Source organism: Cavia porcellus, unplaced genomic scaffold (genome assembly GCF_034190915.1).
Source record: "Cavia porcellus strain 051 isolate PalLab524CR breed Dunkin Hartley unplaced genomic scaffold, mCavPor4.1 scaffold_22, whole genome shotgun sequence".
NCBI lineage: Eukaryota > Metazoa > Chordata > Mammalia > Rodentia > Caviidae > Cavia > Cavia porcellus.
Window position 1 is genome coordinate 10732180 of NW_026947505.1, and position 27671 is coordinate 10759850.

Sequence of the window (27671 nt, forward strand, 5' to 3'; positions counted from 1 at the left end):
CAATAGCATAAAAACAATAGCACAAGTTTGAGTCCAGAAAAAGAACTTTTTTGGTACCAGGGCTTGAACTGATGAGCTCGCATTTTGCCAGGCAGGTGCTGTGGAGGACATACTATTGTAAGGTCCTTACATTATACGTCACACTACATACAGTACTATTTGAAGATGGACTCAAAAGTACTGACTCAGTTAATAAGACAATGAATTGAGATGAAAATGAAAACAAAATCAATCTAAAAGAGAATCTAAAAGAGGAAAAAATGAAATCCGATGAATACAAATAGCAAAATGTTATGGTTAAACCTAACCATAAGTGCATATAAATGACCTATACACTCCAGATAAAACAGATGATTAAGCTGAGTAATACAGAGCCAACTATTTTATGTATTTCATAAGAAGCACTTAAGGGACACAAGTTAAATGCATAGGAAAGGTATACATATAAATAATAATCATATAACTAGAGTGGCCAAGCTGACGTCAGGCAAAGTAAACTGCAGAGTCAGTATTCAGAGAGATCTTGATTCAAAAGACTTATTCAACGTGAAGACCTATCAGTTCTACATGTTTACGTACCCAGTAATGGAGCTTCAAAGAATGGGAACAAAAACTGACAAAACTGGAAGGAGAAGTAGACAAATACACAATTATAGTTGGGGCCTTAACACTCTTCTTTTAGTAACTGATGGACTATGCAAAAGCAGAAGCAAAACCAAGAAGATGCGGTGGCTCAAGCCATGATATCAGCCGGTTTGACCTACCTGGTATCAGTAGTTACAGTTTCACAAACAGCTGCAGCACACACCTCACACCGTTTTCAAATCCGTGGAACGTTCGCCAAGACGGACCTTAGCCAGGACCAGAGAGCGGGTCGCGGGAAACTTAAAAGGGTTAGGACTGCAGTCATGAAGACTCTACTTTCTGCTCACAATAAAATAAAATTAGAAATTAATGAAAAATGTATCTAGAACATTCCTGAATATTTAGAAATTAAGTCTTTGCTAATAAGCCATGGATCCAAGAAGAAATCACAAAAGAAATATTTTTAGGAAATATTTTTAACTGAATGAAATGAAAACATTGAAATTCGTGGGATTTCATCTTACATAGTACCCAGGAGCAACTTTACAGCTTTAAATGTTTATACTAGAAAAAAGGAGGTTTTGATCAGCTACTTTGGATTTTCTATTTACAGAGAAAAATAACAAATTAAACCTAAATTACATAAGGAGAAGAATGTAATAAATCTAGTTTATCATAACAACATACTTTTTGAAGCACATGGTCATCTCAAAAGAGAAAGCTTTGACAGTATTACATCTATCTGTGTCTAAAACAAAACAAGAGCCTCTCAGGAAAGTGGAACCAGGAGTGAGCTTCCTCCAAATAGGGCACCTAAAAATCTACAGCTCACAGTACACGGTGCAGAAAAACTGAGCATTTGCCACTAAGCTCAAGGAAGAAGCAAGAGCATCCACGCTCTCAACACTACTAAACGTAGTATTCAGTGTCATAAGGCAAAAAAATCAATCAATAGATAATATATAATTATATGTAATATACATAAGTGATATGTATGGCATAAAGATTGAAGAAGTAGAAATAAAATTATCTTTATTTACAATCAATGTAATTGTGAAGGAGTAAATGTAGAGAACTACAAGGGAACTAGGGAACTACAAGACAGCTACTGAGAAAAGCAAATTTGGTAGGTTGCAGATACAAGGTCTACACAGTAAGCCAGGTGTAGTGGCCCCTGCCTGCAATCCCAGCTACTCAGGGCCGAGGCTTGGGAACTGAAAATTGGAGCCCAGCGTGTGCAAGTTAACCAGACTCTGTCTTGAAATTAAAAAATAAGATAGAACGGTGGTATAATTCAGGTATTCCTGGGTTCAACTGCAAACAAAATATATACAAATTGAATTGCATTGCTATTTAAAAATGAAGTTAAAAGGCCAGTTACTATAATATAAAAATTAAATATTTGGGAATATAGTTAGCAAAAATGTGCAGGGCCTAAGAGATGGAGCAAGGAGGAAGGGAAGAAAAAGATGTAACAAGAATCAATGTGTTATATACATGTACCAACACTACATGAGAATGTAATCATTATCTACTGCAAACATGTACCAATAAAAATAAAAACATTTTAGTTTTAAAAATGTACAGGACCCGTAAAATGAAAAGTACAAAACATTTCTTCAAAGAATTGAAAAGGACCAAAATAAGGAGCAAGATTTACTATTTTTCTGGCTTGGGAGATTCAGCATTGTGATATCATTTCTACCCAAATTGATCTGTGGTTTCAATGTCATTCTAAATACCTGCATTTTCACAAAGGTGGAATTGGATAGCTGACTTCAAAAATGTGTAAAATATGGAAGAATTTGTAGCAGCCTTGGGGAAAAAGAAAACAAAACAAAAAGCACAAAATCTTGACGAACATCAAGAGTACAGTAGTCCTGACTTGGAAATGGATGTATCGATTGAAAATAGAATCTAGATATAGGCCCTGCCCTCGTTCTATATGCAACTGACTTATTAAAAGGATGCAAATATGGTCATATCACCAAATGATTCTGGAACGACAAATGATTCTCTATATCCATATGGGAAAAATGAACTCTGATTCTTACAATACACATAAAAATTAACACACATCATTTACCGAAGTACTATAACAATAAAATTTCTAGAAAAAACTAAAAATTGGTCAACAAAGATTTCTCAGACAGGACACAAATGCTAAGTTTTTTAAAAATTTGGTAGTAGATTTGGCTTCATGAAAAATAAAAATTACATTTTGAGACATACCACTAAGAACAAAAAGGCTACCTACAAGCTGGGAGCAACTATTTATAACATCCATTTGAATCTTTTTTGGTATCAGGCATTGAACTCATGACCTTGCACTTGCCAGGTAGGTGCTTATGCCACTGAGCTAAATCCCCAGCCCCTATAACATCTATTTGAAAAAGGACTCATGTCAAGAATATATAAAGAACTAAGCCAGGCTTGTGGCACACTTCTATTCCCAGCACTCTGGGAGGCTGACTCAGGAGGATCGCAAGTTCAAGCCCAACTTGGGGAACTCAGAAACTTAGCAAGACCTTGTCTCAAAATAAGAAATTAAAAGGGCTGGGGATGTAGTTCAATCCTCACTAACATTAATCGATCCATCTGTCCATCAAACGGAACTCTTACAACTCAGTAATGACACAACCCTCCAAGAAAAAGACAAGAATTGTATTTGAACAGACAAGTTGCAAAATGATACCAAATAAAACACTTTGCACTGGTGTTTCCTCGAACAAACACTTAACCTATGTAGCAGTTCCACTTTTAGATACTCTTGCAAAAAAAAAGTCCACAGAAAAGCCTTATATGTGAATGTTCATAGCTTTATTTATGTAGCATAACCTAGAAATCCACCAACAACCAACAAGCAAATTATGGAATGTTTATAAAGTGAAATATTACTTAGCTACACATGCAGGAGGGTGGATGTTCTGTGATATTAGAGATGAAGTGAAATTTGTGTATAGCGACAGGGAAGTAGAGGCAGCGTTAGAGGTCTATACCTGAAATGAAGCTTGAGGGAAATTTGGAAGTGATGAAAATGTCCTCTGTGCTAATTAGAGTGGCACATTTGTCCAAACTTGTTAAACTGTACACTTCAGATAGTTAAATTTTATTTTACATAAATTAACCTTCAGAGTCATCTAAAAAAGTACAAAAACAAAATGCCACAGTGAGATTATACTAAAAAGTTATCTACCAAACACATGATCTGAACTTCTGTATCATAAAATAATCTGCATAATTGCTTTCACTTTTACTGGGTAGTGATGAAAATGTAGCTTAAGATAGATAATGTGCTGTCTTGAGAGGCTCATTAGAAAAACCTGTGGCTACAATTTTAATAATATGAAAGTAACAAATTTCATGGGGAAAAAGCATCTTTTATGAGAAAGAGCTTTGTTTTAGAATACACAATATGTAAAGGGCTAATTTATAGCCCTTTAGTTGAATAAGTGAAACCATGTCAAATGTTGTACTGTGTGAATTTTTCTCATTACTAAGTTGGATCTAAAGTGTGAGGGTTGTTTTCTCTAAAAAAAAAAAAAGAAATTTCCCCTTGCAAGGCCTCCTTGCATGTTCAGTTCATTTTCCTTTCACATTTTTATGCCAAAATAGAGTTTTATAATTAAATTCTTTCTTGTGCACTTAACTATAATTATATGCAACAAGTAAAATAATTCTATTACAATACCACATTTTCATTATGACTTGATTATTTTGATTGTGCAAGAATTTTATATTATCCAATATTCTCAGGCTTAAGTACTAGAAAATGCATGCATACACATGACTAGAAATATATATAATATGGCCTAATATACCTGTCATTGAAAGTCATTCCTTTTTCTTTCATGCTTCAGGTTTTGTAACATTCATGGGTGTATTCTATTCCTTACTGATGTAACCGAGTCAGAGGATGATTTAAATTTCCAGGATATTGTGGTACTTTATAGAGGCAGTGATGTAAAATATTTAGATTTGGGGTTATTCTTTGGGGCCCAAGACATTCGGTCACTGTTTCATGTGGCGTCTCTATCAGTGTTTGCATTTAAAAATGACGCTTATGTTTCTACCTTAACTTTGTACAAGACTTGGCCACCAGAATCCATTTGTAGTCTGAAGTTTGAAATCATCTCTATTGAAATACATGGGACATCGTAGTTTCTGTAAAAGCAGTGTTGACAAATGAAGAAAGGTGACTCTGAGCTGAGGAGGAACGTGTGGCTCAGTGTGCCACAGTTAGATGCTTGTTTAGAAAAATAATGTTCTCCATTCTCAGAGTGTTCGGTATTCAGCATAACGCAGCGGGGCAGACTCCCACCCACTCCCTGCAGCTGAGCTGCTGGTCCCTCCTGTGGACCCCAGAGAGGCCCCCACAGCTCATCCCCCCCCCCCATAGCTTATCCTGCCAGGTGGCAATTGTCTATCTGTCTCATCATCCCCGATATTTTGTTGGCAGGGAACTATAACTGAACTTGGTTGCCCCCATGGTGGCACATGGTGGTACACAGAAGGGTGACAGTGAGTGACAGAGCAAGCAGTTCAGAATTGCCCTGGCCAATGTCTTTGCCTGTTTGAGTAGGGTTCATTGCTAATGCTAGTTGATAAAAAATGAAGAAATAACCACCCGCTCACTACCTCACCAGGTTCTATACAGTTTTCTGCAGCATTGTTAATAAGCTCTGAGTCATCATGGCACTTCCAACGTTAGTTTTCTCCTAACCAGTCGCATCCCTTCCTGTTTGGTAGTTGCAAACACAACCTTGCTGCACCAGAGCTAGCATTTATGAAATATGCAGTCTGTTCCTCTCCGCTTACCATGCCGAGCTCACGAGGGGGTAATCCTAGTTAACTTTTGCAGCAGCCCAGTGAGACGGATGATATGAACGGTGCTGAGGAAACTGGCTTAAGGAAGTTGAGTAATTTGCCCAAGTTCACAGGCATTGCAAGCTCCAAACCAGCCCGGCAGGTTCCAGGCCTCTGCGCCTTTTCCCAGTGCTGTCTTGTCTGACCTGTTTACTCTGAAGACATTTTTCGTGGTGGGATTTTTGTTGCTTTGATTTGTTTCTGTGTTGGCCTGCTTACTCCTTGACTGGATAGGCATGGCATCCCCATCTCTAAAGCTAAAGTTTCCCTACCCATAAAGTCTTCCTGCCACCAAGTATGTGTTCAGGAAATTTTGATCATTAAGTACTGCCTTTCAGAATGTGAAATAGCCAGAATGATAATTTCTAAGTGCTTACAATTCCTACATTTTAGGACAACTAGGACATGATTTGTTCAGATAGAAAATAGCCCGAACTGCTTAAGAATGTAGGAATTTTGACTGCACATATCTAAACTTCCATGCTGAGTTTAAGGTTGGCCTGGTGTAGGAACCTTGGGGGGAGTTTCTGTTATGTCACTCATATCCTCTTTGTTATCCTTTAAAGTTGCCCAAGTCAAAACAGAGCAAATTCCATCCCTGCCTGCTTCAGCCAGGGAGGCCCTGACTTAGCTTTGCTACAAACAGCTCCACATTCCAAGAAGACCTACATCTTTCTCACTTCCCGCTTGGTCTTGTCTGACCGTTGCAACTGAAAGAAACATTCAGACGCAAAGGTATTTCGCAGAATCCCAGAGGACTTAGCAGGCCAACAAGAGCTGCCTGGAATTCGCATCCCCGAAGCTGAAGCTGAGTCTGAGGCCATTTTCCCATCACCCCTCCTTTGTTTCTTCTCTGATTATTTGACCCCTGACATCTCTCATCCTTTTACTCTCCTGAACATATTATTTGCCTCCTCACCTAGTAAAGTGAAAAGACTCCAGCTGCTGCAAAAGCGGTACTTCTTTCCACTAGTGACACAGCAGCATTGCCTTCTAGCCTTACCCCAAAGCCACATTTCGAAATGAAACCTTATCTCCCTCGGTAAGGCAGTCATTTCTGTATGACCTCCTGCCTCACCTGGCACCATAGCCTCTGCTTCATTTTGGATTTTCAGTGCCTTTCCTCACCAGCAGTACCAACGAGCTCCCATTTCTGGGCTGCTTTCCTTACATAAGGATTTAATAAATAATCCTTTTAATGGGGAAGTTCCTAAGTATAAGGAACCTACTAAGGAAAGGTGTCACATACACATTTTATGGGCACATTTTTGATTGAAATGAGTGCTCAGGGAGTAAAATTTCTCCTGCAATCTCATTTATGTTGACCCTTGCTTGCCTCCCGCTCTGTCTCAATGCTCTGTCTCATACTAGAGTTTGGGAACTTGTTCTTTCATGCTGTTCATATTTTACTTATCTTTTCAGTTGATATTCTACTTACAGAGTTCGTTCCATATTTGTTTCTGAATTGTTAATTGGCTCTCTGCTATTATCTTCACATTCAGACTATATCCAATGCCCATATTGTATGAGGAGATTTAATGAAACCGCTGCCGGCCGGCATATTAATTTCTGCAAAGATCAGTCTTCTCGTCGAGTCTTTGATCCAGCTCAGACTGCAGCTAAATTGGCATCAAGAGCTCAGGTAAATGTCCAGGTGTGGGCTCTGTGTCCTTGGATACCTGAGAAATCAAGGAGAATTTGCTCAGGTTCCTCAGCTAGCAAGTAAGAATGAACAAGTCAAGAGAGCTGATGACTGTCACTTCTTTTGGAACCATCTTTGCAGATTAGCATCTTTGGGCGTTTAAATATGTTATGTTTGAGAGTTCTTAGGATGAAGGCTGGGATATATAAAAGTTTCTATGAGGTTACAATAATAGCCTGTTTATTTAGTGATAATCATCAGCCAGAGAAGAACTGGGACTCTGAGTTAAACTAGCCTGGATGGGGTTATCCCCAGGAAGACACCCCACAGGTCATGTGTTCCGGTCTATGGTTGGGGGAGGATCTTCAGGGTTTTCAGAGGCACGGAATCAGCAAGTTAAATGGGCATGCAGATGAATCAAAGCCTCCATTACAAATGGGTGCCCATAAGGAAAGGGCACCCTTATCCCCTGAGCCGGATAACAATAGCTTTGCAGGCACAGATAGGACTGCATCAGCAAACAGCTCCATATACATCAAAGTCACAGTGACATAACTCATAGTATAGTATAAAAGCTATTAGGGTCATAGCATGGCTCAGCCACCAAGAAAAGTATTAAATTGGTCTTGGATACTTTGAGCATACAGCTTACTTAGAAATTCTTCAGTTAAATCCAGCACCTAATAGGGGTGGGACCCTTTCCATGACAAGCATATGCTACAGATGATGGATTTTAATCAATCTCTCTCTCTCCCTATCCCCCCCGCCCCGCTTCGTCCTTAAAGTAGGGAGTTATTGCACATCTACTGTTCACCAGACCATCCAAGCTAGGTACTGCTTAATCAGGGATTTGGATTTCAAAGAAGGGACTTAGAAATAGCACAAGATGCAGTAGTTTAGTTGACATAAGGAGAGCTATGGAGGGGATTCCTGAGCATCTTCAAAGGCAAGTGAACATTTCCTCTGTAAGATTTAAAATGAGCTCACCAGTTGCAATTTGCAGGCAGGAAGGGCAGCATCTGCAAAGTGGCCTGCTGATTGAGATTGCAACATGGGAAAATGAGGTCCCAGAGTAAGAGTCCTAATAAGGGTATGTGGGGAAGGATGCAGAATAATTGATGTAAGAAATGTTTGCTGCTAGAAGGTTCGAATTCAACCTAATTTTGGAAATGTTTCTTAGGTGTAACTCTCTCCACTTTGTAAAGCAGTAGAGAACCAATTACATTTCTGCAAATGGTTCTTTAAACCACCAGTCCACAGGGTAGCAGGAATTCCTAGGCTAAAAAGGGCACAGGGAAGCAGCAAACGGAAGTGTTCCTTAGGCCTGCAGAAGGCCAGCTGGCACTGTTCCTGACTTGCTCTCCAGAGCTAAGCAGTGCCTGGGAATACAGAAGCGACCTCCTTGCTCACTCTCTGAATCCTGTCACTCACTATCAAGCATCGCATCATCACCACTTTGGGGCCTTGATTAACAGTGGTGCTCATTCAGAAATGAAGCAAGAAGGAAGGGGTGGCTTCGGTCTTGAAGGGCTGTTAAATGTGTTTCCATTTTAAACATAATCAACTTTAAAAATGCATCATATCTTTAGCGCAAAGAGCCCAATATGGGCCACTAAAAATAACTTGCTTTGGATGGGGATGAATTGCCTGATGTAATCTCACAAACTCCCTTTTCCAGGCGGGAAGTCTTATGCAGATTAACAGGTTATCTCTGACCATAGCTTGTGAGGGACTGGAGGTGGTTTGGAGCAAGATGAAAGGAGCCCCGGGAAGCCTGTTGGTTCTATCTCAGGCTAATCCCATCATTCTGCCACTGCTCTAGGAGGACTGAGATAACCTAGGGACTCTGGCATTCCATGCTTAAAACGTTTGCTGCCAGTCAGTCTGATTTTTTTCTCTGTTCATGTTTGAAAACAAAATTGTCTTAACGTGTAATGAAAAAAATGTTTCACAACTCTGTCTTTATGGACAGAAAGGGATTTCCGATGTCTCCATTCACCCACTTTTATAGGGTAAACATACCGCCACTGACTCCAAAGGCTTGACTGTGGGATGAAAACTCTAAGACTCAGATATGGCTTTGAGCAACTGTGATGGTGCTGGTGGTGATGGGGGAACAGGGCCCAAGTGAACAGAGGTGCCGGGTGTGTGTCTGTCCCTTGTCTCTGCAGATGACTCTAATGTGTTGGTTAAGTGGAAATAGCTTTAGCTCCAGTTGTTACCTGGGCTATAGTACTGTGCTCCGTCTCTTGTCTCTCTCTCTTTCTCTCTGTAGGATAAGGCTCAGGTGAGTCCCAAGAAACAACCAACTGTAACTAGTGCCGTGGGAGCTTTGCTACAGAATAGAGCCATGGGAGCAAAGAATGAGGCCTTGGGCAAGTCAGGTAAGTCAGCGTGCACCCCACCTCTCAAATAACGGTGGTCACCATTGGCTTTGGTATCATCCATAGTGGGCAAAAATTAAAATGGCATCCAATTTACTTTAGTGTGTTTGAGGTTAAAGATCACTTGCAAGAGGGGATATTTCTTAATTTAACAGGATTACACAGCCTGGACAGTTTACACAGTCCTATTCAATTACAGCAGCAAGAGTCTAGAATCATAGTTCCGCAGTCTATTACAATTGAAAAGAGGCTGAGAATAGAAGATCGCCTGGCATTTGTTGCATTGAAAATAAAGGAAGAAAGTTTCCTTTCTTTCTAGAAAGGGAAATGAACAATTTCTTCAAAGTGCAAGCAAGGCATGACCACCCTGACAGTACTAACCGCATGCCAACCTGTTTCGTTTAATATTCCACTCATCTTTTGAATATCTTTCTCTACATCTTATAGAAAGAGAAATTCAGGCTTGAATAGATGTTATTTTTCTAGGATACACAGCAAGTAGCCCACAGCTTGGATTAGCTAGCTCCTGTGGTATTCGTTTGCCTTAAGCTCCATTAATAGGTGGAACACTTCAACAAGTCATCAATATGTGATCAACATACACTTTCAAGGCAGTGTGGCTTGTTTCATGGCCATAGTGGCACTTCTGGGCAGCAGAAATACTTTGAAAATATTATCAGAACTTGAGTACAAGTTGCTAGTCTCAGAATCCACAAAGTAACAGTGCTAAAAAGTTTTATTAGTGGACCTACAGCCTTTCTAGAATGGCTTATCATAGACTAAAAAGGTAATGGATATTTTTTAAATGTCCCTACACTTCTGTGAACCCAAACCATTGAAAGTTGTCTAGTGGAGATGGTGGTTGTGGGTTTTGTTTAACAATACAATATTTTGTAATGTAAGTTTTTATGCCATTTTTAAAATTGTAAAATATCTACATTCGCAATCTTAACCACTTTTAAGTGTACGTTCACTGGTGTTATATACATTCATAATGTGCACAATAATCACCATCATCCACCTGCCCAACTCTTTTTGTCTTTTTTTTGTTAGTGCATGTTTGCAGTGTATAATGTTTACATTCCTTATGTGGAGTTGGCCCATATACACAACACATTTTAATACAGCTTTTCCTCCCTGCCAATTTCTTGATCCCCTTTCCATCTGAGAAAGATCTACCTTCCTACTTCCTATTATTTGCTCTTTATTTGCACTTTGGGTTTCTCATGTAAGTGAAACTATGTGATATTTAAGCCCATATGTCTGATGTATTTCACTTAACATTACGGTCTCAAGGTGCATTCATTGGCCTACAGATCTTTATGGAAAAGCAGCGTTATGTCTAAATACACTTTCCTTACCCATTCACTTGTTGCTGGACATAAGAGTTATCTACATGATTTAGTTCTTAAGAATTTCGCTGCTATAAATATGAGTATGCATGTATCACTGTAGTATGATGCTTCTAACTCTTTCAGTAAGATACCAAAAAAGGGAATACCTTGGTCAAACAGAAGTTCTAGTGTTAGAAGGAATTTCCGTACTTATTTCCATAGCCACTGTACTAGTTTGCGTTCGCATTAACAATGTAGAAGTGTTCCTTTTCCTCCCTGAAGCCTCGCCAGCATTCATTATTTGATTTCTTTCTTGTCTTTTTTTTTTTTCCTATCGGTACCGGGGATCGAACTCACGACTGCCTGCTTGCAAGGCAGGTGCTTATGCTGCTGAGCTAAACCCTCAGCCCCCATTATTTGATTTCTTGATGATAACCATTATTCCCTTTCATCTTTTGAAGGTGAAGCTCAGGACCTATTAAACAATTACTTTCTGTTCCTTCCTCCCCCGTGCCTGGTAGCTACTATTCTAATTCCTCTCCAGATGGTCTTGAATACTCTGAGTACCCATGTAGATGGATTCATACAGCAGTTGTCCTTCTGTGACTGGATTATTTCACTTAGCATAATGTCCTCAAGGCTCATCCATGCTGCAGCATATGCCAGAATGTCTTTCCTCTTCAAGGATTAATAACATAGTGTTGGGTATTTGTGACTGCTTATCCATTTATCCACCAGCATATGCTTGGGTTGTTTTCACGTTTTAGTTATTGTAAAGATTGCTGCTACGAACATGAATATACATGTTTAAGACTCTATTTTCTTGAGACTTAAATTTCAGTTTCTTCGGGGGCATGCACTCAGTAGTGAAACTGCTTAATTGCATGATACTTCTATGCTTAATTTTTAAAAGAACAATGGTATTTTATATAGTGTATATACCATTTCTAACATTTCTACCAAGAAGGCATAAAGTTCTATTTTTTCCAGATTTCATCAACACTTATTAATCTGGTTTTAGTTTGTTTCAAGAATGGGTCTCACATGTTGCTAAACTGGCCTCAAACTTAGGATCTTCTTTGCCTCAGCCTCTTAAGTGCTGGGATTTTAAGTATGTGCCCCACATGAGCACACTCACATAGATTTTCTGCCTGGATAGTAGCTGTCTTAACAGGCATGAAGTGGTATCTCATTGTACTTTTGATTTGCAGTTCTTGGATGATCCATGATGCTAAGAATCTTTTCAAGTGCTTAACGGCCACTTGTTTATCTTCTTTTGAGAAACATCTATTCTAGTCCTTTGCCTATTTATGAACTGGTGACCTATTTTTTTGTTACTATTACTTATTCTCTGTGTATTCTGGATACCACCCTTATCAGATATATGATTTACAAGGGTTTTTTTCTTATTCTGTGTGATGCCTTTTCACTCTGTTGATACTGTCTTTCGATTCATGTTTATGAAGTCTACTTTGTTTCTCTCATTAGTTACTTGCACTGTTGGTGTCATAGTCAAGAAATCATTGCCTAATCAGTGTTACACACACAATTACTCCTGCATTTTCTCCTAAAAGTTTCATAGTTGTAGGTTTTATGTTTAGGTCTTTTACCCATTTTGAATGCATTTTTATAGAATGTCGGGTAAGAGTCCACGTTCTCTCTTTTCCAGTTTTCTCAACACTACTTGTTTAAAAGACTGTTCCTTGCCCACTAATGAGTCTTAGATCCTTGCCAAAATCATTTGATTGTATATGCAAGAGTTTTGTTCCTCTCTCTTTCTCTGTCTCTCTCTCTGTTTTTTTTTTTTTTTTTTTTTTTTTGCTTTGTTTTGTTTTTGAGATACTGGGGTTGAGCTCAGGGCCTTTGCATACTTTTGTTTCTAAAGCCCTTTGGTCTTTTGTTTTGGGACAGGATCTCACTAAGTTGCTATATTTCCCAGGGTGAGGTTCAACTTTGCAGTCCTCCTGCCTTAGCTTCTCAGAGCGCTAGGGTCACGGGTGTGCCCCCCACATCCAACTAAGGGTTTATTTCTAGGATCTTCATTTTATTTGTTTTAATGCTGGCCCCACACTGTTTTTGATTACTATAACTTTGTAAAGTTTTCACATCAGAAAATATGACTCCTCTAAGATACTGCTAAGTTTGTTTTGGAAATTTGGGGCTACTGAAATTCAATATGAATTTTAGGGTGGTTTTTCTGTTTGTGTAAGAAACATTATTGGGATTGTGATAGACATTTCATTGAATCTGCAGATTGCTTGGGGGCAGAACCAGCATCTCAAAAATATCTCCCAATCCATGAACGGTGGAATATGTTTCAATTAATTTATGTCTATACTTTCTTTCAGCAATGTTTTGTAGTCTTGCTTATTTATTTGTTTTGGATACTAGGAATTGAACCCAGGGGTTTTAGCATGACAGGCTGAGCCACATCCTAACCTGCTTTGTAGTTTTGTTTTTTAATTTTTCTGCTGTGTAGTTTTTATCATGCTTGTCTTCCACCTATTTAGGTGTTAATTCCAAAGTAGTTTATTCTTTCATGATACTACTATAGATGAAATTGTTTACATGATTTCCTTTTCAGATTGTTCTTTATTAGTATATCGAAATGAAGTGGATATGTGTACAGCTATTTTGCTAAGTTCATTTATTAGTTAAAATATTTGGGGGCTTCATGTCATTAGAGTTTTCAACATATAGTTTTTCAGATGATAGCATCTGTGAACAGAAATAATTTTACTTCCTTTCTAATTTGAATTTTTTCCCTTTCCTTTGCCTAATTGCTGTCTAGAAATTCTATTATTGAATAAAAATGATGAAAATAGAAATCCTTATTTTCTTCCTCATCAAATATTTCGTCTTCAAACATGTAATGTGATGTTCTCTGAGGTTTTTGTGTATGGTTTTTATTATGTTGAACTGATTTCCTTCTAATCTTAGTTTACTGAGTGTTCAATTATGAGAGGATGTTGAGTTTTGTTAATGCTTTTTCTGCATTGAGATGGTATTGTTTTCCCCCTTTATTCTACTGAACTGGTGTCTTATGTCAATCAATTTTCATATGTCAAACCATCATTGTATTACAAGAATAAACTGTACTTGGTTGTAATACATAATCCTTTTAATATGCTGCTGGATTTGGTTTCCTTGTATTTTGTTGAAGATTTTTGCATAACTATTTATAGGGGATATTTTCCTGCAGTTTTCCCGTAATGGCTTTGACTGTTTTTGCTCTCAGTGTATTGCCAGCCTCATGGAATGAATTAGAAATTGTTTCTTCTTTAAAATTTTTTGGGGATAGTCTGAGAATTGTTGTTAGATGTTCTTTAAATGTTTGGTAGAATTTACCAGTAAAGTCATCAGGTCGTGAGCATTTTGGTTGTCGATTTGATCTCCTTACTAATTATGAGCTGATTTAGATTCTCTAATTCTTCATAATTTGAAGAATTGGTTGCCTTCGCATCTTTTAGGAACTTGTCCATTTCATTGAAATTATCCAGCTTGTTGCCATACAATTGTTCTCACAGAACCTTGTTTCTGTAGAATTGATAGTAATAGTCCCATGTTCACTTCTGATTTTAGTAATCTGAATCTCCTCTTTTTTTTCTTACTCCATCTAGCTGATGGTTTGTTACTTTTGTAATCTTTCGAACGAAACGACTTTTGGCTTTTCTTTCTTATTTTTCTATTTGATAACTTTAGTTGGTTCTTTCTTTCTCATTTCTTAAGTTGCAAAGTTAGGCTGTTGATTTGAGGTCTTTTTTACTGTTTTCATGCAAGATTTATATTATTAGTCAGCTTTCCTATTGCTGACACCCACAACTTAGAGGAGCAAGAAGAATTTGGCTCGCGGTTTCCAATGGGTTCACTCCATGGCTGGCCGGTTCCAAGGCAGAAACAGCATGGTGCGAGGGAGAAGCCAGAGGACAGCTGCTCACCCTTGGGAGTGGGAGCAGAGAAAAAGAAGGAGAATCCGGGACAGGAACACAGCCTTCCAGTGAGCACCTCTAAGCGGGACAGTCTCCTCACAGCATGTCAGCTATTAGCCCATTGATGAGAACAGCTCCCCTCTGATTCAGTGAGCTTCCAAACACAGGAGACTTTGGGGGAGCATTTTAGATTGAAACCTTAACAATGTTTATAGCTATGAATTTACCTTAGCAATGATTTGGTTGTGTTCCATGAAGTCTGATATGTTATGTTTTCAATTTCATCCATCCCTGAGTATTACAGTTTTCCTTGTGACTTCTTTTCTGATTAATTGGTGAAGAATACATTTAATTTCCACAAATTTATGATTTTTCCAGTTTTTCTTCTGTTACTGATTTCTAGCTTCATTCTGTTGTGATCAGAGAAGACACTATGTATGAAACGTATCTTTTTAAAAATGTATTGAGTCTTAATTTGTAGCTGAACATGTGGCCCACTCCAGAAACTGCCTGTGTGGGCATGAGAAGAATGTGCACGCTGCTGCTGTTGGACAGAGTACTCCGTACAGGCTGCGTCTCTAAGACGGAGTCAATTTATGATGTTGTTTAAGTCCTCTATTTCTTTATTTATCTCTGTTTGGCTGTTTCATCCATTATTGAGAATGGGAAGTTGAGATCTCCAAGTATGATAGAACCATTTACTTTTCTTTTTAATTCTGTTTGGGTTTTGCTTCAGATGTTTTGATGGTCTATCATTAGATTCATAATTGTATCTGTCTGCTGTCTAAACCTCTTATTGATATATAATATCCTTCTTTCTCACTTGTAATGTTTTTCACTCAATTAAAATTATTTTATCTACTATTAGTGTAGTCACTCCTTTTTTTTATTAGTATTTGAATGTTATGTCTCTTATTCATCCTTTCACTTTCCGTCTATTTGTGACTTGATTTAAGGTGAGCTTCTTGTAGATAGCATATAGCTGGATCATTCTAATAGTCTTTGCCTTTGATTGGAGAGTTTAATCCATTTGCATTTAAAGTAATTACTGATGAGGAGGGATGTCTTTGATTTTAATATTTGCTTTTTATATTCCTCATTGTTTTTTCATTCTTCATTTCCTGCATTACTATCTTCATTTGTATTGAATTTTTGCAACAAAACATCTAAACTCTTTTCTTTTGTGTATTTCTACAGTTATTTCACTTCTAATTATCCAGGTTGTTATATGTAAAAGTTGTAACACTTTTACTTGAACTTGCAGTGCCTTTCAGTAACAGAGAAACTGCTCCTTCAACAGCTCAGTCCCCACCTCTTTTGGTTGATGATGTCTTTCATTTGTTATATTCTTCAGTGTTAGAATTTAGTTTTGGTTTCTCTTTGGGAATTCTCTCTCTCTTTATTAGTATTTCCATGCTGTTCATTAGTTCATAAGTTTGTTAACTTTCTCTATATCTTCTTTTAGTTCTTTAAGCAGCTTTAAGACCGTTCTTTAAGTCTTGGTCTACCAGATCTGTTATTAGGTCTTTTTCAGGCATAGTTTCTGTTGATTTTTTTTCCCTTTGAATGAACCATATGTTCTTATTTCTCCATGTACTATGTGATTTTCTTGTTGAAAACTGGACATTTGATCTAATAACAATAACTCTGCAAATCAGAGTTTCCTTGCACAGGGTTTTCCTGATTTTTAAAAATTTTTTTCTTTTAAATTTTTTATTTATTTTTTGAGATGACGTTTCACTATGTTGTCCTGTCTTGCCTTGAATTTTGGGCTAAAGTGATTTTACTGCTTCAGCCTTCTAAGTTTAGGGGGTTTTGTTGTTGTTGTTTATTTCTTTTTAGGTACTGGGGATCAAGGTCATGACCTTGTGCTTGCCAGGCAGGCAATTACACCCCTGTGCTACATCCCCAGCCTGATTTTCCTTAAAAATTTTTAAGTCATCCAAGACTGTCCCTGTTCCAACAATCAGCCTGAGGTGTAAACTGAAATCCCCTTGAATCCTTTTTCTGTTCCAGTTTTCTTATATGTGTAGTTGTTTCTTATATGTGTAGTCCTAGACTCTAATAAGTCACCTCAGCAGGCAGTAGGGTCACCATGGCTCTGTCTGTGCCTCTTTGATCTGAAAAAATAATCAGCGATCAGACCAGAATATCAGAACACAGATTCCCAATATTTGGAGGATAGGATCTGTGTTGCTCTCTGACCCCCAGGAGCCAGGTGCAGATGCTGCAGGAGCACTGTGGGCACAGTTGCCTGCATGTGGCCGGGGCTGCGGGATGTGTGCCTGCTCCCACGCCCGGAGCTGAAGCTGCCTTCACGTCTGAACCTTCAACAGACTGCAGAGTTCCAGCAGTCACAACAGGCAGCCCCACCAGGCCGCTGTTCTCCGGGTGGGGAGACAGGTTCCGGAGCCCCGAACTCTGCTGACGCTCCGGAAGTTTCTTAGACAATCCCTCTTCTCCCTGGTACTGTGAAATCGAAACAATGAGGTGGATTTTTGCTTTCATTAAGAAAAAAATAAGTCAAAGTGTATGTTTATCTTTTTGGTAAAATTCGTCCTAAGAAAACTTCTTTTTAAAGTATTGCGATTAGTAAGTAGTGCCTCTCAGAAGAGACGGTTTCTCTCTGTTAATTTTCCTATTTTCAGAGAATAGGTGATAATGCTTCAGAGCATGAAAGTGGGCCTGAAGGTCTGATGTCAAAGCTTCCTTGCGGAGAAGGAATATTTCTTAATTTGCCAGGATTCAGTGCTCTGACGGTGGGCGCAGCTGGCTCCTGTGACAGCACCACATGCCTGGAACCATTGGCCTCTCTGGTCTAGTAAGCTTGTGACCAGATTGGTACTAGGAAAAGGCAGCGCGCCAAGCATTCTGTTGAAAATCAGGGAACATTTTCTTTCCTTGGGCAAATAATTCTGAAAAGTGGCAGCAAGGAAGCCGTCCTGAAATTAGGAGTTGGAAAACCCACATGTGATGTGAAGTGGAGTTCAAAGGCCACCGTGCTGACAGACATTCCAGGAAATGGGTTTGCAGGCCGCTAGATCCAAGTAAGTGCTATGTTTGTTCTTGACTACTTAGCGGAAGGTTATAACTACTGTGCTAAAGGCAAATGTCCTAAAATGACACACAGCTGGTTTATACCATCTGCCCTCAGCTTCTACTCTTTCTTCTTGATCCTTCCCCAGCTACAACTGCTGCCGTCTGGTTCTTGAATGTTATATACATGTGTCCTCCTGCCACAGGGCCTTATGCTAATTCTCACGTCCTTCTGTGCTTTGCTGAGTGCCAGCACCTCAGCGAGTTTTCTGCAGCCTGTATTCAAAACTAGTCAGGGCCTCCCAGTTCCCTGTGCAGCTTTTGTGACCAAAGCATTTACTGCTGTCTAATATTTAATATATATTTAATTCATCCCCGAAAGAGGAATGTAATTTCCAAGAGGGCGAAACAGTATCTTGTTTTTAATGTGCTACTATATTCCTATTGTTAGACTTGTTCACGCTGCACTTAAAAGGATTTCTTGAATAAAAGTTATGAGGCAAAGTGGGGATCTCAATTCTCTAATTTCTCACTTAAATTATTGGTGTTTGTCTATAATTGATATTAGGTTTAGGAGATAGTTTCTTTTTTTCCAATTTCAGGCTTAGGTGCTTTACTTTTTAAATCTCTTTTTCTTGTCTGTGGCCTCACCTGCTTACATGTAAAAATAAAATCACTAGATTTAGTGTGTCTCTGAGAGAGACGCAGATCATTTGGAGCAATACTGGGGAGGAGGAAGAAGTATATTCAAGGAGATGTTCAAGACTTGAGCGAGAAGGCCCTAAGTGCCCTTCACTAACGTAAACACCCCAGCACAGATCCGAATCGCACCTTGGGCGTCTGTTGCTTTGTCTGAGCTGTGTTAACACGAGGCTCTGTATAACATGGGGGTTTGCCACGGGTGAAGGTAACCCTCAAAGTGGATGTGTGGGGAGCTTACTCCCCAGTGCAGCAGTGTGGAAAGAGTGGCCTTCAGGACGTGATGAAGAGCCATCTCAGTCATCCGGAGATGGCCCTCATTAGAGGGAGGTCGGCCCTCTTCCGCCCCCTGACTCACAGGGGTGCACTCTTGGCCTTCTGCCTGGACAGTGCGGCAGAAATGCGTCTGCCTTCCCAGCCTCGGGAACTGTAAGAGAGAAATCTTGGTTTAATGCACCCACTCTCGGGTATTCTGTTATCATAGCACAAAACAGACTAATTCAGAAACTGTGACCAAAACGTGTGGCTATCGCTGTAGCAAATAAATAAGGGGCACATTTCTGAAAACGTGGTGTTGAGGAGCGGCTCTGGCATTCGGTAAGTGGAGGCTGGCAGGACTTGAAGGAGAAGGCCAGAAAAGTCTTTCGTTAGTGAAGTCTTGCGGGCAAACCTGGTGAGGACGCGGAAGGCAGGAGCTGCCTGCCGGAAAGCCCCGCTCCGATGTGAGAATACAGCGGTGGGGAGAATACAGGCTTAGTGGCTGAAGCGCTCACCTGGCAGGTGCAACGTCGTGAGTTTGATCCCTGGTACGGAAAAAAAAAACACATATACACACAAAAAACTCCCCGACAGAACGTATTTGAGAATGCAGTCATGCACCACATAACGGTGTTTTAGTCAGTGATGGGCCGGGCTGATGATGACAGTGCCCTGTGCTACAATGGAGCTGAAAATTCACCTCCCCAGCTGACGCAGCTGCCAGAGGCTGTGGCACAACACTCCCCTCACGTGTGTGTGGCATTGCTGGTGTGCACAGAACTACTGCACTGCCAGTCACATTATTACCTGGTACTAGACAATGACAGTACACGGCTCCCTCACTGGTTTATGTTCCTACTGTGCTACACGTTAGCAGCTCACAGCTTCTATTCATTAAAGAAGTGCTTGCTGTGACACAGTCTGCTGCGCTGAGCTGGCAGCAGCCTCACATCTCATGTTACCAGGTCTCTGGACACACCCAGCCTGTCAGGTGTCTACACAGACAGCCCCAAGAGGTTCTCAGAGGACTGACTTTGCCACGTAGGTTCGTTTATGTGCCCGCTGGGACGGTCACGTGGTAACACGGCCTGATGATGTACTTCTCTAAGTGTGTGTCTGTCCTCAGCTGCTGTGTGACTGTCCTCAAGTGCTCATGGTCAGAGTATTGGTAGAATTCAGAAACAGGCAAGAAAGGCCATTCTGATGAGGTTTCACACGGGCATGAGGGAGAAGGCCCTGGAAACAGGAGTAACGGGCATCCTTCCTACACAGCAGCAAGGGACTTGTTGGAATTCTGCCCGGGTCCATGGATTTTGCACAAAGCAAAACCTAATAGCAAGGAACTCAGATATCTGGCAAAAGAAGTGTCTAAGCCTCGAAGTATTCAAGGCAACTCATGGCTTCTTTTGATCACTTACAGTAAAGTGGAATGATTTCAAAGTGGAATTTATAATTAAAAGGAAGGCAGAATGGAAAGATTTAGGAAACGCTCAGTGTGGCCATGTAAAGAATAAGAAGGGTTCTTGGAAGAGAGTGCCAAGGCTGGGGCCAAATGGCTGTTGGCTGAGGAGACTCATCCGGATGGCAGAAAGCCAGGTCCTGCTCGTCAGGTCAGCGGGGCACGGATGCTAAGAGCATGTTTTCCAGAGCAGCAGCCTTCAGGACAGCATGGCGAGCCTGTGGCACGCGCACCATTGCCAGATGTTTGTCACCATGGGAAGCTCTAAAAGCTCCGCCATCACTGCCTTAGGGCCTCAGTGCCCACTACCCTGCATTTCAGGACTCTCCTCCCCCAGTTCTGGCACGGTACCCCTCTGCTGTCCAGGCGGGTTCAGGTGGGATCAGTGTGCCTTGGACCACTACTCCAGAAGGTTCAATCCGTAAACCCTCCTTCCTCGGCTAGACCCCCCTCATTTACAAAATGTCTATCTGCCTATATCCTGTTATCTACCTTTTATTTTACTCTAAATTATTTGTACTTTGGGTTTCTCATATAAGACAAGCATGCAGTATTTAAGCTTGTGTCCTATTTTGCTAAGCCTGATGATCTCATGATACATTCATTTTCAAATGACTACACATGACTCAAATCTATCCTCCTTTAGAGCTTTGCAGCTCCTTGATTTGATATAATCCCATTTGTTGATTGATGATGTAATTTCTTATATAATTGGGCTTCTGTTCAGAAAGTCCTTGCTTGTGCCTCTGTCTTCAAGAGTTTCACCTACTTTATCTTCCAGAAGATACACTGTTTCCACTTTAATATTTAGGTCTTTGATGTATTTTTATTTTATTCAGTGCATGATGAGAGATGTGAGCCTAGATTCGTTAACCAGTTTCCCCAGCACCATTTGCTAGTTTTTCCCTGGCAGGTGTTTTTGGCTCCTTTTCAAAGACCAGATATCGACATGTGCCTGGGGCATCTTGTCTTCTGTTTTCATTGTAGAGTTCTTTTGTGTCCTTGATTAAAGTAGTATTTCAGTATCTAACGTATTTAAGCTCTTGTGAATGGTATTCTTTTCTTGACTTTTTCTCAGTATGCTAACTGTTGGGGTACAGGAACACTCTTGATACTCATGCACTGATTTATATTCTGGTACTTGCTGAATTTATTTTTTAGTTGTAGGAGTCTTTTGGTGGATTTTTTTTTTCTTGTTAGTGTAATCTTGACTTTGGTTGCATTCTGATAGTTATCCACCTCTTTGATCTACTCAGTTTAATAGGATTGGATCCCACCACCGTGTTGTGGGGAAAGGTGCCTTTACTGGTTATTTCAGTGTCAGTAGATCCAACATATATCAGCCATGTACATTAAAACTTGTTTTAGCAACGTCTCCCTTTTATCAGTGTCCCATATAGACTGTACTACACTGCTCCTAACAGGTAGACTGCAGTGTAATGGGAAGGAGCATGGAAAAAGGAAGAGAGAAAGGAGGAGAGAGTTAGATCAGAAGACAGAAAATATCTCCAGGTGAAAAACAGGCCAGAAATCTGCCTCTGTTAGAATTCTTTTTATAGTTGGAGGAAAGCACTAGTTGTCAAGAAAGGATGCAGGAGGAGGGAAGGGTAGAGCAGCTGGAGCCTGAGGGAAGCTGTGGGAATGTCAGACTGTTGATATGTGGATAGTCAGCAATTGCAGTGATTTTACCCCGACATGCCCATGAAAGGTTTTCCTGTGTTTAGATCAAAGCACTAGTTCATTCTCGTTTTCTTCTGCGCATATACAGATATTCCCTATATACAGCTAGATGAAAGGAAGAACAGAGCAAAAATAATAGGAAAAGAAAGAGAGGAAAAAAAGACACAGAGGAAGTAAAAAAGAAACCATAACCACACCAAACCAAATTAAAACAAATCCCCGTACAGTTCAAACAAAATGAACATCTTCACAGTCCGGTTAATACTACAGTCCAAGTTCTACTAGTGCTCTAAGAGAACATGATTTGTTTGGCCAAAGAATAAAAAAGAACTGAGAGCAAGAAGAAATTTAAATGGGATGGTAGAGAGCCATGAATGTTAGGTGGGGACCGGGGCCAACCGCACACCTGCCACGCTGGCATCTGCGTGAGACACCTGTGTGAGCGAGCAGTGGTGACGGCCATGGAGCAGGTCCTTTCCAACCACTTTAAGTGACCCTGCTGAGAATTTTTCTGGGAAATAGCATTTTAAAAATTATGTAAGAATTCATGCTTACTCTGAACGATCTTGGGAAATGGAGGAGGAGGTATAAAAATCATGCATAATTCTACCACTCTAACCACTGCTGTCATTCTTTTTTTTTTTTTTTTTTCCTTTTCTTTTCAAATTATTTATCCAGAGCCAGGGGCGAGTGCAATGACACAAGTACTACCTGGCAAGAGCAAGGTCATGAGTTTGATCCCTGGTTTTAAAAAAAAAAATCAACAAAATTATCTATCCATACTTTGTCTTTCTTCCCTTCGATTAGTGGTGGGGTCAGAGTGCATGTGTAATTACACATGCTGGTTTTTTCCTAACCTAACATTGTATTTCCCTATGGCAGCAGGGTATCTTTAAAGATACAGCACCAAATCATGATATGATGTAACTCCTTCAGCTGTTTTCTAGTGTCAAGCAGATCACTGCCTCTACTTCTTTACTGTATTAAGTAAGCCCCTTGTTCACGCACCAATGGTCCCTACTTATGTTGTGCACACTTCCAAGCGCTTCATGTATGAACTCATTTAATCCTCACAAGTGCATGAGGAGGTCAATGTACATTTATATCCTATTTTACAGATGAGGAAGCCATAAAGAGGTTAAGCAGCTTGGACAAGCAATTTAACTGAAAGCAGCAGAGCATTTCCCCAAAGCTTTTTCTGCTTTAGGAAATCTGTGTCCAAACATATAAACATCAAAGCTGTAGATACACACTAGGAAGTGGTTTCCGGAAAATATGTGATCTTGCATTCCCACAAGGCTCTAGCACTAAGGTTTTGACTTAGCAAGTGTTAAGGCTTCTATCTAGATATTCCCACAAAGCCTTATGTCCTCATAGGTGGGGTTTTGGGCAGTAACTGGACCATGAGTGTATGATACTGGATCAGCCTACTGATTGGCTTAGCATAGTTCTGGGTGTGACTGGCACTAACCAATAGGCTTGTTGTCTGGACAGAATAATAAAGGAAAGAGGGAGAAAGGCTCCTTGTCTCCTGCCTTTGCCCATGACTGTTTCTCCTCTGCCATGCTGCCCTGCCTTGGAACCAACTATGCACTGAAACCTCTATAAACTGTGCGCTAAAGTAAACCATTCTTCCTTTAACTTGTGGGTGTCAGGAATTTGTCTCACACTAAGAAAGTGATGAAGACAGCAAGTTACTGGTGACTGTTTTTATGTGAGAGCAATTAATATACTGGGAACATGTGATGACCAAGTCCTTTCTCGGCATCTTTGTGCAGAAAGAAAAGTTACTGTGAAAATGTAGTTCTCGGATGCGTACCTGTGTGGCCTTTCAGAGCTTTGCTGTGGGCTCTGCTTTTATAAAGCTAAGCATTTACCCGGGCTAGCATCCTTTCCTTACCTAAGTGCGTAGCAAAGGCAATGAGCCGCGAAGTGTCCATTGGCGATTCTTTGGCAGAGGGAAAACCTGTGTTATTTCTTAGTGAAACAAACACCAAACATTCTTTATTCCCATATCCTTTGGCTTTTTAATTTATAAAATTTCTTTGTTGCCACTTCTTTATAAAACACTGAATATTAAGACAGAGGCATCCCAGGACAGAGGGAATTTGTTGCTTTCTACAAAGGACAGCTTTTCTGAGAATCCTTCTCAAATATGTAGTCAAAACCAGACCACAGTACAAGTGTGCTCCTATCTACAGACTCTTGTATCTCCATACCTAACAGTTCTGCTGCCCAAAGGCCAAGAACACTGTTTACAAAATGAGTTCAGTGTGACATACATAATCCCTGGGAGGGAAGGCAATTTGTGCTCCAGAAGGCTTATCACACGCTTTCTGGCGTGAGAGTTGGCAAAGCATTATGAAGATGTGAAATACTCAGTGTACATTTTGAGAGCTGGGGCAGGAGTGGGAAGGATGTTGAGGTCGTACTGTATAAATGTGGGTCACTTGAGGGGAGATCTGAATTCAGGGGTAAACAAAGAGCTACAGGGTAGTGGGGAAAATCACCTGAGACAGCCCTTGCTTTCTTATTATTTGTCCCAAGTCAGAGAGTGGGTGTTCATCTATAGCTACGCAAACGAAGCATCAGAAACAAAATTGGACTCCAGTGTAGGGATTTCACAACTATACACTCCCCCACCCCGGGAACTGGACTGTTTTGCTTTGACATAATGAGAAATCTGTTTATGTTTGCAAAGGATCAGGTATAGACTCTGCTTCTGGAGCAAACAGACAAGGATTCAGTAAATCTTCTAAAAAAGATTAACTCCTAGAAGCCAGGTAAGAAAAAAAATCCCACCCCGAAAGCAGGTTCTGTTGATCATGTAATATTCAGGCAAACCTTTGAGGAAAAGAATTCATAGCAGGCACAGCTTGAATTGGAGTAACAAACATGTACTCTTAAAACTGTCCTGTTCATGCTGGCTGTGGTAGTCATATCTGAAACTTCAGCATTCTAGGAGGCTGAGGCAGGAGAACTGTATATTCAAACCCAGTCTGGGCAATTTATCAATTTACAAAACCCTGTCTTGAATTGAAAGAAAGAGAAAAGAAGGAGAAAAAGAAAGAAAGAAAGAAAAACTGGTGGCTACGATTCAGTACAAAAGCTTCAGGCTCAATCTCCAGTACCACAAAAAGAAAAAAAAATGTTAAGCATACATTTTGAAAAGATGTTTAGGTTTGATCCTTAATAGGAAAAGGAAATGATCCCTTCCCCTTGAAGTTCCTGCCTTACTCCTTTTTCCAACCCCACCTCCAGGACAGTCCTGAGGCTGTGAATTGTTTGCAAAGCCAGTATTGATCTAAGGAGGCCTGTTTTTTAACATTCTCTGTGCGGAAGTTCTCCGTGAACTTCTAAAGCGCTGGCTTTTCTTTCTGCTCTCAGGCTGATTCCGCAACCCTGCAGCTGGGTAGCTCTACCCAGGAATGTCCCCCGGGGAAGGGTGGAGGGCAAGTGTCAGTCTGTCCAGCCATCACTCTGATCTTCAGTTTTCCTCACTGACTCCTTTTCAAAACAAAATTATTAAATACATCAACCTTTTATTTATGTTGTCTGATTTAATGTCCGATGTAAAGATTCATCGGAAGTGCTGCTTTTTAAAATTGGACATTTCATAGGCATTTAAGGGCAATGTTGCTTTGATATTTGAAACTTTTTGTGAAATATTCATTGGATTACTAGCATTATTTATTAGGAATATTCATCTCCATAAAAATCTATGAAACAGGACAAAAGCATACACTGGGGCACAGCCTTTTTAACAAATGGTGCTGGGAAAATTGGATATTCCCATGCAGAAGACTTAAGTCTAGATGCATATATCTCACCATGTAGTAAACTGAAATCAAAATGAACCAAAGAAATAAACATTAAAACAATTCACTGGAAGAGAACTATGTAAAATTCTTGAGGATATATGCTGAACAGAACCCCAGTGGAACAAGAAGTGGTACCAAAAATTAACAAACAGGATCATATCAAATTAAAAAGCTTATGCACAGCATAAGAAACCACCAACAGACTGAAGAAATAGCCTAGAGAAGGGAAAAAAAAAATGTTGCAGCTATTCCACAGAGGACTAACATCTAGAATATATGAAGAACTCAAAAAAAGTTAGACTTCTCCCCAAATAAAAGATTCAATCAAAACATGGGCAAGTGAAATGAACAGAAGTAGTGCAGAGGTACACAGAGCCAATAAATACATGAAAACATGTTCATCATCACCACCCCCGCCTAAGAAAAACGCCAATTAAAACTACACAGAGATACCATCTTACCCTAGAGAGCATGGCTGTTATATAAAAAAAATCAAATAAATGGCTGGGGAGAATGGGGAGGGCAGTGAATTCTTACACATTGCTGGTGGGAATGTAAACTAGTACAACCACTATGTAAATCAGTGTGAAGAGTCCCCAAAAGCTAAAAATAGAAACTCTATATGACCCAGCTATCCCCCTTCTTCCCAGAAGCATTAGAATCATACATATTACAGGGATACATGCATACCCGTGTTTACAGTGGCACAATTTCTAATACCTTGATCTTGGAAACAGCATATATGTCATCACTAGACAAATGGATAAATATGTATTTATACAGAATGGAGTACTACTCTGCCATAAAGAAAAATTTGAAGGACTCATAGGCAAATGGATGCAACTTGAGACCAAAGTGTTACATGAAATAAATCATACACAAAAGCTTACATATCACATGGTTTTTCTTAAGAAACCCAGAGTAAAACTAAAGAGCAAAATGAAACATAGGCAATAGGAAGTAGGGAGCTAGATCCTTCTCAAAGGGAAAAGGATCAAGAGATAGGAGGAGGACAGAGGGAAAGAATGGTTACAGGATGAAAAGAAGGAATTAGAATCCTTTGCGCATGTGCACCGACTCCACACAAGGAATGTAAACATTATGTACTGCAAACATGTACATAATAAATCAATAAAGGAAAGGATGGGTGGAGGGGGGAGTAAAGGAGGGAAGGGGAATGAAAAAGGAATTAAAATATGCTATATACATATTATGGCTTATATCTAGATGTCCCCCCCCCCTGCAAAAAAAAGCCTCATAGGTGGGGCTTTTCAGAGGTGGATGGATCGAGGGTGTATAAATAGATCAAGGGCATGCGATAACTAAATTAGCTCACTGGCTTAGCATAGTTCTGTGTGTGGATGAACGGAAGGTCCACCCTGAGTGTGGCTGGCACCATCCAATAGACTTGTACCCTGAGTGGCATAAAAGGGAAAGGGAGGCTTGCTGGTCTGCTGCTTTCTATCTGCTCTGCCATGGACTGTACCTCCTCTGCCACACCCTTATCCAATGTTGCCCTGCCTTGGAGACTGTGGACTGTGGACTGAGACCTCTACAAACTGTGAGCTAAGATATACCTCTCCTTCTTTAACTCATGGGTGTCAGGTATTTTGTCTCAGCAATGAGGAAATAAGACAGTATATGCACCAGCTTCCCACAAGGAACGTAAACATTGCGTACTACACACATGTTCTAATAGACTAAAATATTTTTAAAGTATATTTTTAATATAAACACTAATTTGTTTCACTTATACCATTTTTTTTAGTTTTTCAAAGAGAAAGTTTTGTGCTTTTATTGTTCTTTCTTTGTAAGAATGAGTCCTTTTGTCTATGACTTGTACTCTGAGTAACATTTGGGCCATTCTTTTAGGATTATGACACACATGTATTAACTGTTATTCCCTTTTGTGCTGTGAAATTTTTATCTTTTCATAGAAGAGTGCTTTTCATATTTTATTAGTATCACTAGTATTACA

General features: G+C 39.9%; 1 protein-coding gene across 1 annotated transcript in view; it reads left to right on the forward strand.

Moving 5' to 3' along the window:
• Window positions 1-24655, forward strand: part of Zc2hc1b (zinc finger C2HC-type containing 1B) — a 51466-nt gene extending 26811 nt beyond the window's left edge. Inside the window, exons 5-7 of the mRNA XM_063233425.1 lie at window positions 6954-7093; window positions 9369-9477; window positions 24574-24655. Of these exons, the coding sequence (XP_063089495.1) occupies window positions 6954-7093; window positions 9369-9477; window positions 24574-24641 (317 nt within the window). The 3' untranslated portion in view covers window positions 24642-24655. The remainder of the gene's footprint in view (window positions 1-6953; window positions 7094-9368; window positions 9478-24573) is intronic.
• Window positions 24656-27671: the final 3016 nt, after the last annotated feature.